Here is a 13,806-nt window from a genome sequence, read left to right on the forward strand (position 1 = left end):
TTTGGAATAATGCCCATTTAGCCACTGTAGGGTTCTTCTAAATACACAGCTTTTTTTTCATGTTTTCTAGGCAGCTATACTGAGTATTAAGCTGAAATTACAGCCAGATCAAGATGTAGAGAAGGTGAGTAATTTCCTCTGCAGGCTACTCTGTCATCAGATCCACCTTTTGCTAGCAGGAGATCCATCAGGGCCCTCCAAGTTCTGCTGCCTTTCACCTGAGGCTTTACTCCATTCCCAAGAAGTCCCTGTTGAGTTGTTGATGTACCTTTACATCAAGGTTAGGCACAGGGTGTTTTATTAGCCTCCATTACACCTCTTACCTGTTTTTTCTGGCTGCAGCCACTGCTATAACAAATCCTGGCTGTGCTCATCACTGAGGCAGAGATCAGTACTTTGCTGCACTGAAGCATTGCTCATATTTGTGTTAAAAATGTCACAGTGCTCCTGTAGGCAGCACTGGTGGCTTGGGCAGGGCTGGGACTCGGTCTCAGGCTCCATGGGGCTCAAAGGCAGGGCACAGCACTTTAACATCATTCCTTCTCCTAGATGTGTACCCCACTGCTGCTCCAGGATAAAGCTAACTTGGTGGAAGAATACGTGGCAGAATATCCTGAGCTCCAGAGGAAGCTCTTGCAGACCCTGGACGCGTGGTGTGACCTCAGCTTCAATATCAGAGACATTGCAAGGTAGAAACGCTTGTTTTCCTGAACAGCTGGGGCCAAAGTGCTGCCAGAGCACTGTGTGTCTGTCTCCTGGCTGACTGTCTGGTCAGAGCAGTCTGTCTGTTCCCTGGCTGTCTGTGATTGTGTCCCAGTGTAAGGGGGTGCAATTTATTGACTTTTTGGCTGAAAACGGGAAAATTCTGGTGGCTGTGTCAGAGCTTTCTCCAATGACCCAGGCTGTAGGACAGAGGAATCCTTGCTATTGACAGATGCTCCATTCCTGCCAAGGTGAAACCTGTGCAGGACACCCCAGCAGCAGAGCAGTATCAAAGCCTCCCAAGGAGGCTGCAGCAATCAGCCTCTTGTGCTTTGCTGCAGACAAGAGTGACTTTCAGTATCGGTTGTACAGGTTTGGCAGGAAGATAACACTGTGATGAAGTGGCAGAAATACAAGAGATGCAAGTGGTTAACCTTCCTGTGCTCATCAACTCATGGTGTGTGTTTTCACTTCTGAATTGCCTCTCGCTCAAGTAACTCTTGTCACTCAGAGCCAGCAACACAGTCGGAGTCACAGTGTAGCTGCAATAGTTGCTGTCAGCTCTGAAAAAGAGATGAAAAGGAGTTACTTTCTTTAAAATTAGCCTCTGGACTTGCTTCAGGTGGTTGACTGAAATTTGTGTGGTTGTGCTGTTGGCTTTTCACTGTATCTTGGGAAAGGGAGGGGCCCGTCCTTCTCAACATCCTGCAAACCCCAATCCCCCTGCTGTTAAATGCCTGCTATTTGGGGAGCATCCTTTACATGATGCCACAGATGTGTCTCTATGATGTTGTTACAGACCATATCAAGGCCTGTCCAAGTACAAACCCGAAAAATTTAACCGCAGGGTGCTCAGTAAGCTGGTCTTCAGGCTCCTGGAGAGATTCCACATTGACTCAGGTATGGGATATTGCAACATATTGTGGAGTTATCTCAGTAATAAAGAACAAAGTCAATTTGTCTTCTTCCATGGTCATCAAGAAATCTTTGCTGTCATTTATCCTGGGGAATTTCAGGGTTTAATTAATGATACTGAAAAAACAAAGCTGGCAAGTTATGGGAATTACCACTTTGTGTTGTCAAAGAATGAAGTGCTGGTGACTGATAGACTGCTTCTGCCATGATCTGAAATAAATCCTGACCTCAGCATGGCTTTGCATAAACACATCATGGTCAGCTCTGAGTTATGACTCCATTCCTCTCACATAAGAGGCAAGTCATTATTCACTGGGGATCTGTTTTCTTGAGCTGTGGGTGCGTCAGCTGGGCGGAGATAACCCTTGGAAAGCAGGACCCTCACATCTCTTTGTATTCTTTGCATAAACTAGGGTTGGTGGGGGGAATTTTAAGGCTCTTGCAACCTTGCAAGAGAAGTGGCACATTTTCCATCACTTCACCAGCAGCTTCACAAGCAGGTCTCTAATAAAATCTGCTTTGCTTTAGTTCTTAGTGAGGACTGTTGATTTTTCCTTCTTTTTGGGGCCTTGCACCAGACCCTCTTAGGTACACTGTTAGCTTTTACCCTGCAGAGGTTCCCAAAGTGTGCAATTCTCTTTTCTTGGACTGAAAAGGGTTTTCTAAACACAAACTGTTAGCTTGTTACACCTGTCAGCAACACTATTGCATATTGATTTTCCCATCTTCAGAGTGGTGTTCAAAAGTTAACAAGACAAACCTTTTAAACCCTCACTGGAAGAGAAGGGATATAATTAGACCCAGCATGTTCATGTGAAAGCTGAGACATATGGGAATGATTTATTTAGAAATTAAAAGCTTCCCAGGAGTTGATTAGTTTTCAGTAGTTTTCCCTCCTTGACAGTGTTGGGCATTCAGTTGACTGTGTTGTCTTTTAATGATCTGTAAAGAGAAAAGAATTGTTCCTCTTTCCTTATGAAAGCTCCACCAACAGCATGATATAATGGTAGAGGTGAAATGATGTAACTATTCACATGCAAAATCCTGATGAATAATAATTAAAGAAAAGAAAAATCTAGAAGAGGAGCATGTGTTGAGCTCGGGTGCACAACATGGGATGCAGCATGCTTCAACCTGGTGATGCTTTCCAGATGTTGTAGCTGCTGATAATGGCCAGATCTTTCTGGTCCTCCACAGCCATTCACTGGTGAGGAGATTCCTTGGGGTAAATACAGACCCCATTCCTTCCAGACAAATGTCCTTCAAGATAAATGTGCTTCCAGCCCTTTCTCCCATGCAAACTGCAGTGTCTGCAGTGAAGGGCAAGTCCTTGCTCAAGAGGGCTGCCCACCTCTGCTGGTGTGAGATGGGATGTGGACACCTGGTTTGGACTTCAGCTAAAACCAGTGTTGGGTGACTTCCACAGTCCCATGCAGGACAGTAGGTGTTTATTTTTTACATCATACCATGAACAAGAATTCACACATTGCTAAACTGTGGCTGTCAGTGTCCTTTGAAGTGCTTTGGAAGGGGATGAATACCTGCAAAGGAATTGCTTCCTTAGTGCTGGGTGTGCTGGAACTGAATTGGGAAATGCTAGCAGCTGGAATAATGTGGCTTTCTTTGTCTTCCCATCTCTCCCCTCCCTTTTGCTGCATTTCTGGCTGTTCTTTCTCCATTCTTTAGTAAAAGCAAGTCTGACTGGAAGGGAAAAGTACACAAAAAGTAAGCAGGCTGGGCAAAGTGTACAGATGAAAGAAACCCTCATTGCTCTTGTTCTGAGCAGTTCCCCCAAACGCTGGTGGTGAGGCAGAGCTCACACTTCTTGTCACCTCACCTGGGCTCGCCTGATGCTGTGGCTGCTTTGGGTCTCCTCCTCCCTGACTCCCACTTGCTGTGAGAGCCTGAGAGCAGCAGCAGGGAGGGAAGTGGCTTTGATGAGAAGGGCTGGAGGAGGTTGGGGTTTCTGGGTATGAGAAGGCAAACTTGTGTGTGACTCAGTTCTTGCGGTTCCAAATTGACTTGAAGATTTCACTGCTTGAGCTCACTCTTGCCTGCTCACAATAAATCACACTGACTGCCAAAGACAGCTGAGGTGTCCATCATCAACTGAGAACACTCCTGGGAACTGCCAGCCCTAAATTTCAGAGCCAGACAGGAGGTGGCCCAATTTAAAAAAGATCTCACACCTCAGGGAAAAAAGAACAATAATGCTATCCTCTTAGATTAGTCCTCCTGTTCTTTTTCAAAGCTGTATTTCAGTATTCCTGTTAACTCCCTAACAGGGCATGGGAAGTGGGAGATTTTTTGCCAAGTCCCAAAGGTGTCCCAATAAACTGTGTGTGGATTTCATTTAATTACCCTTATTGGGGGAGGAAGAAGCTGGGCAGAAGTGGCGTGTGATTGAGGAAATTGAGGTTTAGAGTCTTTCCTCACACCTGGGTCAGTGTGCTCTGGCTTAAAGAGCCTGTAGCTTTTCCAAGCTAATTACTTAATAGTCTTTGGAGACCCTGTGAGATCGACTTTACAAATGCAAGTTTCAGTCAAAACAGATCTCAGTGGTGAGGGAACAGCCTTGTCCCAGGGTGGGTATGGTTGAGTCTGGTCTCTGCTGTGGTTTGGCACAGCCAGGATACAGAGAGAGCTCAGTGATGTTATTCATTGACAATTCCCAAGTCTGAGGTAGAAAGGATCCTACTCGAAGAAGTGTAACAGCCTCATCTGTTTGGCTTAGTGCCAAATGAGGGAGAGCCAAGTGCGGAGAGAGAGGGGAGAGAGGGGTGCCCAAGAGCCCCGGGCCAGGGTGGGCTGTGCTGGGACAGTGCCTGACAAGCCCCTCCGGTTCTGAGCGCTGGGAGCGAGTGGTTGCCGTGGCCTTCCAGAGCCTTTTCAGCATGAACCAGGGGGAACGTTTCCCTCTCTTGAGCAGCCAGCTGTCCGTTCCGAACGTGGGATTTCGGTCCGTGTGACCGCCCCCGCCCGGGCCGCGCCGCGGGAGCGCCGCGCTGCGGGGCAGCAGAGGGCAGGAGAGGGCTGCGCAGGGCTCCAGCTGCGCAGGTGAGCCACAGCTGGCCGCACATCTGCACAGGTGAGCCACAGCTGCACAGGTGAGCCACAGCTGGCCGCACATCTGCACAGGTGAGCCCCAGCTGCACAGGTGAGCCACAGCTGGCCGCACATCTGCACAGGTGAGCCACAGCTGCACAGGTGAGCCCCAGCTGCGCAGGTGAGCCACAGCTGGCCGCACATCTGCACAGGGGAGCCACAGCTGCGTAGGTGAGCCACAGCTGGCCGCACATCTGCACAGGTGAGCCACAGCTGCGTAGGTGAGCCACAGCTGGCCGCACATCTGCACAGGGGAGCCACATCTGCACAGGTGAGCCACAGCTGGCCACACATCTGCACAGGTGAGCCCCAGCTGCGCAGGTGAGCCACAGCTGGCTGCACATCTGCACAGGGGAGCCACAGCTGGCCGCACATCTGCACAGGGGAGCCACAGTTGGCTGCACATCTGCACAGGGGAGCCACAGCTGGCTGCACATCTGCACAGGTGAGCCACAGCTGTGCAGGTGAGCCACAGCTGGCCACACATCTGCACAGGTGAGCCACAGCTGTGCAGGTGAGCCCCAGCTGCGCAGGTGAGCCACAGCTGGCTGCACATCTGCACAGGGGAGCCACAGCTGGCCGCACATCCTCAGGGCTCGAAGACCTGCCAGCCCATGTCCAGGCAGTCACCAGTGAGAGCCCCAGCTGAGGCCTGGGAGCCCTCACCAGGCAGAAGATGCTCTGCTAGAAACAAGGGAATGATTTGTACAGCTTAACAGAGGAGGTTATTCCCTTTTTTTTGCCCGTGACTTCCATGGTGATTTTCCTCCGAGTGTTTAAATTCAGTTGTTAAATATCAGCACAACTCTCCATTCTGTTGCTTCTCTGAATAAGTTACCCTTCACCTTCATGTTTTTCATAGAATCCCCAAGTGGTTGGGTTGGAAAGGACATTAAAGCCCATCCAGTGCCACCCCTGCCATGGCAGGGACACCTCCCACTGTCCCAGGCTGCTCCAGCCCTGTCCAGCCTGGCCTTGGGCACTGCCAGGGATCCAGGGGCAGCCACAGCTGCTCTGGGCACCCTGTGCCAGGGTCACCCACCCTGCCAGGGAACAATTCCCAATTCCCAGTATCCCATCCATCCCTGCCCTCTGGCAATGGGAGCCATTCCCTGTCTCCTGTCCCTCCATCCCCTGTCCCCAGTCCCTCTCCAGCTCTCCTGGAGCCCCTTCAGGCCCTGGAAGGGCTCTGAGCTCTCCCTGGAGCTTCTCCTCTCCAGGTGAGCACCCACAGCTCCCAGCCTGGCTCCAGAGCAGAGGGCTCCAGCCCTGGAGCAGCTCCGTGGCCTCCTCTGGACCCATTCCAACAGGAGCTGGGACCCAGGGCTGGAGCAGCTCTGCAGGTGGGGTCTCCCCTGAGCAGGGCTGGGGTAGGTCCAGCTCTCAACCACAGCACCCTCAGGTCCTTCTCCCAGGGCTGCTCTCAGTCTGTTCTCTGTCCAACCTCTCTGTGTGTGTTTGATTCATCCTTCTCTGGTTTTTTTTGTAATAAAATATAGAAACCCAGATTCAAACTCAGTTCCTTTGCTCCATCAGAAAAAAATATGTCACCAGTGCCTTCAAACATGTTTCCAGTTCATCCATGTTCCTCTGTCTTTTCCACACAGAAGCCAAGCATTCAACTCCCCCAGTTCTGCCACAGCCTGTGCTTTGGCTATTTCCTTTAGAAGCTCAAAGAAAAAGCTGTTCAGTGGATCTTTTGGGTGGCCTGGAGGGGTCATGCCATGGTTCTTTCTGAAGAGCTTTGAAAACTTTAAGTTAGGTGGTGGTGTTACTAATTTTTACATTGATCTTATGTTCTTTAGAGAGTGTTCCTTTCTATGATTTGTTGAGTTTTCCTCCAGATATTGGGACAATATCCAGAGGAAAGATCACCATATTTACTGGTGCAATATCCTGCGTGATAATTGCAGTAATTTCCTCATATACTTTGAGGGGAAGGTTTTGTTGCCACGCCGTGGAAGATTAACTTAAAAATAACAGCTTTAAGCAGTTCTGTTTGAGCTGGAAATGCTCACATTCTGAGATGATGTTTCAGGACACTGAGGAGATGCTGCAACCACAACCCTCAGATCCCAGGCTCTGGTATCCAGAGATCACTCTTTGTGTGTCCCACACAGGGCATGCCCAAGGACTAAACCCCAGGAAAACAAAGGGATGAGGAATCAGTTTCTCCCTGTGGGTGCTAATTCGAGGGAGGCTGCAGAGAATTTCACGTTCCTATTCTCTGTGGCTGTCTGTGACTGCTGGCCCTGCTCCCTCTGGCTCCCAGTGAGATGGTTTTGGCCCCATCTGAGCCCAGGGAAGGCTTTGGTGAATCCTTTCCCTGCACTGGCAGCCCAGCACCCAGCAGGAACTGACAGATACCTATGCTAATGCCCCTTGTCTTTTATCTCCAGCCTGTATCTCTCCTTGCAAAACAAGGTGCTGTGTGAACATCTTGGGTTTTGCAGTTGTAATGAGCCATATCTAATGAAGCTGACAGCAATAAAAATAATAACAACTGTGGCTTGCTAGCTCAGCAAAGCAGTATTCCCCACCCTCTTTGTGAGGATGTGGAGCCTCTTTCATGGATCTGTGTTTTATCGGATAAACTTCAGCCACAAGTTTACATCCTGAGTGAGCTGTTCACAACTGCTTGAATGAATTAACAACACAGGTCCAATTAAACCCGAAAGAATGCAGCCTCTAGAGACTGAGGCGGTGCCCATGTGAGGATGCTGCCTAATTAAAGGTGTGAAGTCATTGACTGTGGAGCATATTGAACCAGGGAGTAGATCTTATCGCTCAGGGGTGGTGGAAGCAGATATCAGACCCAAGAATTAGCATTGCTAATCACAGATGAAAGTGTAAATAACAGTTTATAGTTGAGATAAGCTGACAGTGTGTGAGTCTGTCCCTCATTGTTCCAAGTGTGAGGGCATCCTGCCTTCCACAAACCCAGTCTGACACTGGGGAAGGAAAAGTGTAATGTCTAGACAGTAAAACTTCCAGGAAATGCTGCGTACTTAAATGTCTTTTTCCTTCTTTCAGCTCTCTGCCCTAATGTCATAAATCAGCAGCACTTGAGAACCCTGAAATACCTCTTTTACAAGAGATTTGTTGAGGTACGTGCTGTGTTGTGTGTGAGGAATGAGGATTTTTATTGCATTTACATTTTTAATAACTTAATTGAGATAATCAAAATGTATTGATAGTTTATGATCAAGTTTTTTTTCAAGTTCTGCTCCCAAGCCCTCCCAGTCCATCAGGGAAGCCTCTGATCTGTCTTTGCTGCCTTCCAAACCCACTGCCAGAGGAGCTGGGGAGGATGGAGCATTTCAGCCTCCTGCATCTCAGAGCTTTAATGGTGGATGACATCACTGTGGGGAGCTTGGTCATCCACAGAGGGAGCCCAGAGCATTTCTCCAGGTGTATTTGTTTAGCAGAGAGAATGGATTCATGATCTGGTGTTCTGCTTTCTCTGGCCTTCCACTTCCTTTGTTTTGGAGAATGTGCTTGCTTTAAAGTATCCAAGTTGGCCAGTTAATTCCATTAAGGTACATTTGGCAGATGTTTCTGGACACAGTCCCTTCTTCTGATAGCTCTTTGGTGCTCTCTGTTTACCATTCCTCAGCTGTGTCTGAGCTCTGGTTAAATGTCTCCTTTATCTCAGTACTATTTAAATTACATGCTTGGATATCTCAAAGCTGTTTTATTTGAGGCTCTTGCTCCCTGTTTGCTCTTGTAGCTTTCCATAAAAGTGACACTGACACTCCCTGTTTCCTCTGCCAGCTCTGGGGTGAGACTCATGGTGGGTCTCATGCAGTTCTTGGCAGAGTGGAGAGCAGGTCCCTTCCTTAGTTTCTCCCCAGGTTTGGCTCTGAACTGCATTAGAATGGGAATATTAGCTTATCAGTTTCCTTTCCCAGACCTCATGATGCCAGAGGATTTTTCATGATTTGGCTATTGAGAAAAATTGTATTTTTATATTCTGAAGGCTCAGCCTTGCAGATGACCCCCGAAATCCCTCCCTTGGCTGGAGCCCTCAGGATGGCTCCCCATGGCTGGAGAGGTGAACAGTCTGGGCACAAACTGCACAGGAATTTTTATGCTTCATGTGCTGTGGTGTAAGAGTTCCCTCATCCAGGCTGTGTTCTGCCGTGCCCCAGCTGGAGACTCTGAGGAGCCGAGGTGTCCTTTGTGTCCCAGTTTGCATTCCTTGGTCATAGGTGATGCCAGTGGGGACAGTGAAAGATTTTCATTTCTAGTTTGCTGCATGGAACATTTCCCCCCTTTCCTAAGATGGCTCAGCAGTGATTTTGTCTTTTCAGAAAACCATGACTGAGGAGAATTGGGCAGACCACATTGAGGTGAGTGTGGATTTCACAGGTTTATTTGCTTGGTGGTTATTTGAAGATGTTTTAGCATATCCAGCTCTGGATGTTGTAGTCCTGCTATCACAGTTCTGTCTGCACTTTCTCAACACTTTGAAAGCAAATGCAGGGAAGGGCAAGGGAGAACACTTGTATTTTAACTCCTTTAATATCTTTGAAAATGCTTTCTTTTGTCTGGAGCCAAACTAGAATGTTTGGACAAATCTCTCATGGATGCACAGGGTGGGATTGTTGGGTTGTCTGTCCAGGGCCAGGGGCTGCACTGGATGATCTTTGTGGGTCCCTTCCAGCTCAGGATATGCCATGGCTCTGTGATTCTGTGATTTAGATAAGATTATCAAGTATATTATTTTACTTCCCTGCACTTACTTGTAAGTGAACCCTACAAGTATTTACATTGATTAGTGATGTCGAAGGGGGAAAGGAGGCTGTACCTCAGCAGCTAGCAAGGTGTGTGAGGAAACTGGGATAAATGATCGACTCGCTGAGCATGCTCAGGCCATTTTCAACAGGTGACTGATGTTGTGACCTCTCTGTCTTATGCTACAGGACACAAGTAATTTTAACAGCACAAGGAGAAGGGAGCAGGGTAGGTTTTTCTTGGTGTATAAACAAAAAAGTTCAGGCAATCATGATATGATTTGTTTTTGGTTTTTGTTTTTGTTTTTTTTTTTTTGCTGGGCCTTCTATACTAACTATGCTCATTTCATGCAAGAAAGAGCTTATACTTATGTGGAAATAAATACTTGTACACACATACTCACATGCATATTCAGTATTAACAATCTAATGAAATAGTTATCCCATAATAGACTTAGTTTTGTGTTTTAAGAGTAAGCATAAAGCTCACTAGTCATTGTGAAATCAGACTTTCATGATTTCTTGTTCCTGGTATTTCTGCCTATATGAGACATTAATTTAAAATTCACTGCCCTGATCCTGCAATAAATACAAATGTAACAATGAAACAGCATGAAATTCCATGGTGATAAACCAGCATTGGTTATTTATGTGTCCATGGAATTGCAGCCCCATGGTGAGTGTTTGCTCCTGTTCTGTGACTCCTCTCAGGCTGAATTCTGCAGTCATTAGGGATTTCTGAAAATCCATCTGAAGGGTCAGCATGGGCTCTGTGTGGTAACAGGCTGATGATCTGAGGGCTCCAGCATTGTTTAGTTATACCAGCAAAGCAAGAGGACTGCTGGGTTCTTCCATGCAGCTCCAGGGGCTGGACACTGATCCCTGTGGGTCTCTTCCACTCAGGAGATTCCATCATTCTCTCATCGGGATGAGCTTTGGTGTGTGTGGGGAAGGGGTCTCTGCTGATGCTGGAGTGTGGGATAAAACTCCCCAGTTCCCCCCTCTGGAGACAGGAGGCTCAGGAGATCTCTGGGGAGAGCATGTGTGGTGCCTGGTAAGCCCTGAGAGCACAGAGCTGCATGCTGCACTGGGGCAGAGGGTTGTCTTCCTTTCCAAAGGATTGCAAACTCTGTATTTCCTGCTTCTTGCCAACTGGTGTATTTTTCACAAGTGTGTAATTACCAGCCGAGTGGTGCTGAAACTTGCCTGTTATCAGCCTGACTCGGTGCTATCACAGATCCCTGTCTTTGGCATCAGTTGAAAGTGATGGGAATCTGTACCTGTGCATCTGCAGGAAGTTGAAATAACAACCTGTGCACACTGGTGGCTGCTGCTGGCAGGGAGAGGAGGGAATAAAGGAAGGATCTTTGAGCAAGTTTTGGTTTTCAGTGCAAAAACTAACATTGTCTAGGACTTTATTGGTTTTGAAGGGTTGGACTTTACGGGAGGGAATAGCTCAAAGTTCACACAGAGCTTCACAGAATCACAAGATCCCAGACTGGTTTGGGTTGGGAGGGACCTAGAAGTCCATCCAGTGCCACCCCCTGCCATGGGCAGGGACACTTTTCAATATCCCAGATTTCTCCAAGCACCATCCACCCTGGCCTTGGGCACTGCCAGGGATCCAGGGGCAGCCACAGCTGCTCTGGGCAACAGCTTCACAAAAGGTTAGAGCTTTACCTATGACCTGACACGTTTGACAAAAAAAATTCTTTAGGTTCCTTGTGGAGCTGAGGAGCCCTCACATTTGTGCTGTGTGTCCCATACCTGTGTTTACCTGAGGCTCACATAAAGTTTGGATCTCACAAGCTTTGCCTGGTCAGGCACTATTAAGGACTGGAGGCAGAGGATGAGACACAATGTGACCTCTGGTCACCTGGAGGAATAGAAAAAACTCCCAGAAGACTCCACAGTGACAGACTCTCAGACAGAATTATTGGATCATTTTTGGATTCTTTTTTCAATTTGAAATTCAAAGAGGTTGAACTTCATGGGATTGTTTTAAATTTCTTTTATTTTTTCAAATTCTTTGCTGCAGCCATAAAAAAAAAAAAAAAAAGACATAAATTATATTGATATGGCTAGCTCCAGTGGTTATATAGGCAAAGATACCAGGATTTATAGAGATACCAGGAACTCTGAGGAAGGTGGTACTGTCCTTGCTTGGAGCTTGCCATTGCAGGCCAGTGACATTTTGGGACTGAGATTTTCTTTTGTTCACCCTGGACAGTACAAGTAAAGATTTTTCCTGTTCCTGCTCTGTGGAATGAATCCCAGGTGTGATGCTGGGAATGGCTCCTATAAATGGCAGAAACTCAGGAGTTAATTGTGGGGCCAATAAAACCTGTTTCCAGCCCTGTAGCAAAGTGGTTTTGCCCCCTCTGCCTGCCAGTGCCCAGTGGCTGAGCCAGTGTGCAGGCAGGGATGGCAGAGGAGGCAGGAGGGGAAGGAGAGGGGCCCAAACCTCTTCATGCCCTTAGAAGGCTGCCCTCATCCCCAGTGGCTGCTGCAGGCTGGCCAGCCAGGAGAGCTGCCCCTTGCAGCAGCTTCTCCACGAGGAGATGCCTGGAGGGCAGAGGGAAGGGAAGAACTCTGTGCCCAGTGCCAGCTGCTTGCTCTTCATTCCCTTCCTAAGGGATCCTGGCTGCTGGAACACAGGCAGTGCCTGTCCTCACAAGAAGGGGAACTGGGCAGGATATTGATGGTAGACAGGCAGGGAGAAAGAGGCAGGGCATGAGGCTCCTGTCTTCTTCCTGTGTGCCCTTGTGGTGCTGTTTTGGCATGCTTTGTGTTTGTCCTGGCCTCAGCAGCTGCACAAAGAAGGTCGAGTTGGGCAGAGCAAGCCCAGCACAGCTGGTCTGTGGCTCTGCTCAGATGTGTTCAGAGTGGTCCTGCCAGCAACTGCGGGCTAGCAGCAAGAGGGGCTGTGGAGGGCAGGTGCTCCCCTGGACATTCTGTAGGACAAAATCACTAAAAAGCATGGAAGGATTTTCTTCATGGAAGGAGGTTCTCTATGGAAGGAGTTTCTCCATGCCAGGCTTTCAAAAAGTAAACATCCATGGAACTGTGATATCAATGAGAAGCATGGTAGAGGAGTAACTCTGGTGTCACCTCTGGCAGGGTTTAGGTGCCACACTGTGTCTGAGACACTTGCAGGAGGTTGGCAGCATGACAGGGGCCCTGCTGAGGGACACTTCTGTCTCAGAGGGCAGTTGGAGCACCAGAACATCTCAAACAGCACCAGACACCTGTGTTTTGGTGACCTGAAATGTCCCAGTTTGACGGAGAACTTGGATGTAGGATGATTCTGCTGCTCTGCTCTCAGTGCTGTTTTCTCACCGTGTTTTGGAGGTCTTGTAGACTCAGCTGGGCTGATCAGTGCCAGCTCAGTTTAAAATGTTATCTCAAACATACAAAGAAGTTATACCAAGAAATCTTCATCTGTTTGTTTGGCCCTTCCTGTAATGAAATTCCATCTCCTGTGGAGCAGAACTGGGTGACACTGCCCAGCATTGCAGCTCTTGCTGGGGACAGTGACTGGAAGCAGCACTGGGCAGGTTCAAACTCATTGGTTTATTTGGGACTGTCAGTGTTATAACCACTGTGAGGTGTCCAGGAGAGGGAATGGGTGGAAATGGGGGTTTCACTTTTATTGACCTTAAGCCAAGGGGCTTTTTGTTGCTACATCCCAAACTGTTCTGTGCTAGTGTTTGCACAGGGAAACTATCCCTTAACTTCTCAAAATTAAACATCTGAAAACCTTCCAAATCTGGTGCTCAGAAAAGCACTGCTGTTTGGAAAGATGTCACTTGTTCTGTGAGTGCTCCTGGGAGGCAAGGGCCTCTTGCTGAGGATGAGAGGAAACAGCCTCAAAATGCACCAGAGAGTGTCCAGATTAGATATTAGGAAAAAATGTTCATGGAAAGGGCTGTAAAACACTGAAACAGGCTGTCCAGGGCAGTGATAGGGCCACCATCCCTGGAAGTGTTCAAAAAATGTGGCACTTGAGGACGTGGCTTAGTGGTGAATGTGGTTGGTACTGCGTTGATGGTTGGACTTGATAATCTTAGAGGACTTTTTCTACCTTAATCACTCCACAATTCTCTGATTCTGCACTATTTAGGACCACTCTGACCTTGGTGTATGGTTTGAGAGGAGGGTGCAGGGATGCACATCCCAGAAAAGTGCCCTCATTTTCCTCAGGCCCCTATCCTGCAGCTCCTCTCACTTCTGGGCTTGTGAGGATGCAGAGATGGGCTCTGGGGGCAGCTGTTTCCTGTGTTCTGAACAGGGAGAGCCTGCAGCTGATCTCTGTCCTCCTCCAGCTGGGACAGTGAGATAACTTATT

General features: G+C 48.1%; 1 protein-coding gene across 5 annotated transcripts in view; it reads left to right on the forward strand.

Annotated features, from left to right (window-relative positions):
• Positions 1 to 13,806, forward strand: part of EXD3 (exonuclease 3'-5' domain containing 3) — a 250,773-nt gene that overhangs the window by 92,950 nt on the left and 144,017 nt on the right. For 4 of the 5 annotated variants that reach the window (XM_021533676.3, XM_077787868.1, XM_077787870.1 and 1 more), the window contains 5 exons: positions 71 to 124; positions 550 to 689; positions 1,502 to 1,602; positions 7,756 to 7,829; positions 9,036 to 9,074. In XM_021533676.3, the coding sequence (XP_021389351.1) occupies positions 71 to 124; positions 550 to 689; positions 1,502 to 1,602; positions 7,756 to 7,829; positions 9,036 to 9,074 (408 nt within the window). The remainder of the gene's footprint in view (positions 1 to 70; positions 125 to 549; positions 690 to 1,501; positions 1,603 to 7,755; positions 7,830 to 9,035; positions 9,075 to 13,806) is intronic. The other variant, XM_077787867.1, reaches the window with a different exon arrangement.

Source organism: Lonchura striata, chromosome 22, assembly GCF_046129695.1.
Source record: "Lonchura striata isolate bLonStr1 chromosome 22, bLonStr1.mat, whole genome shotgun sequence".
Classification (NCBI taxonomy): Eukaryota; Metazoa; Chordata; class Aves; order Passeriformes; family Estrildidae; genus Lonchura; species Lonchura striata.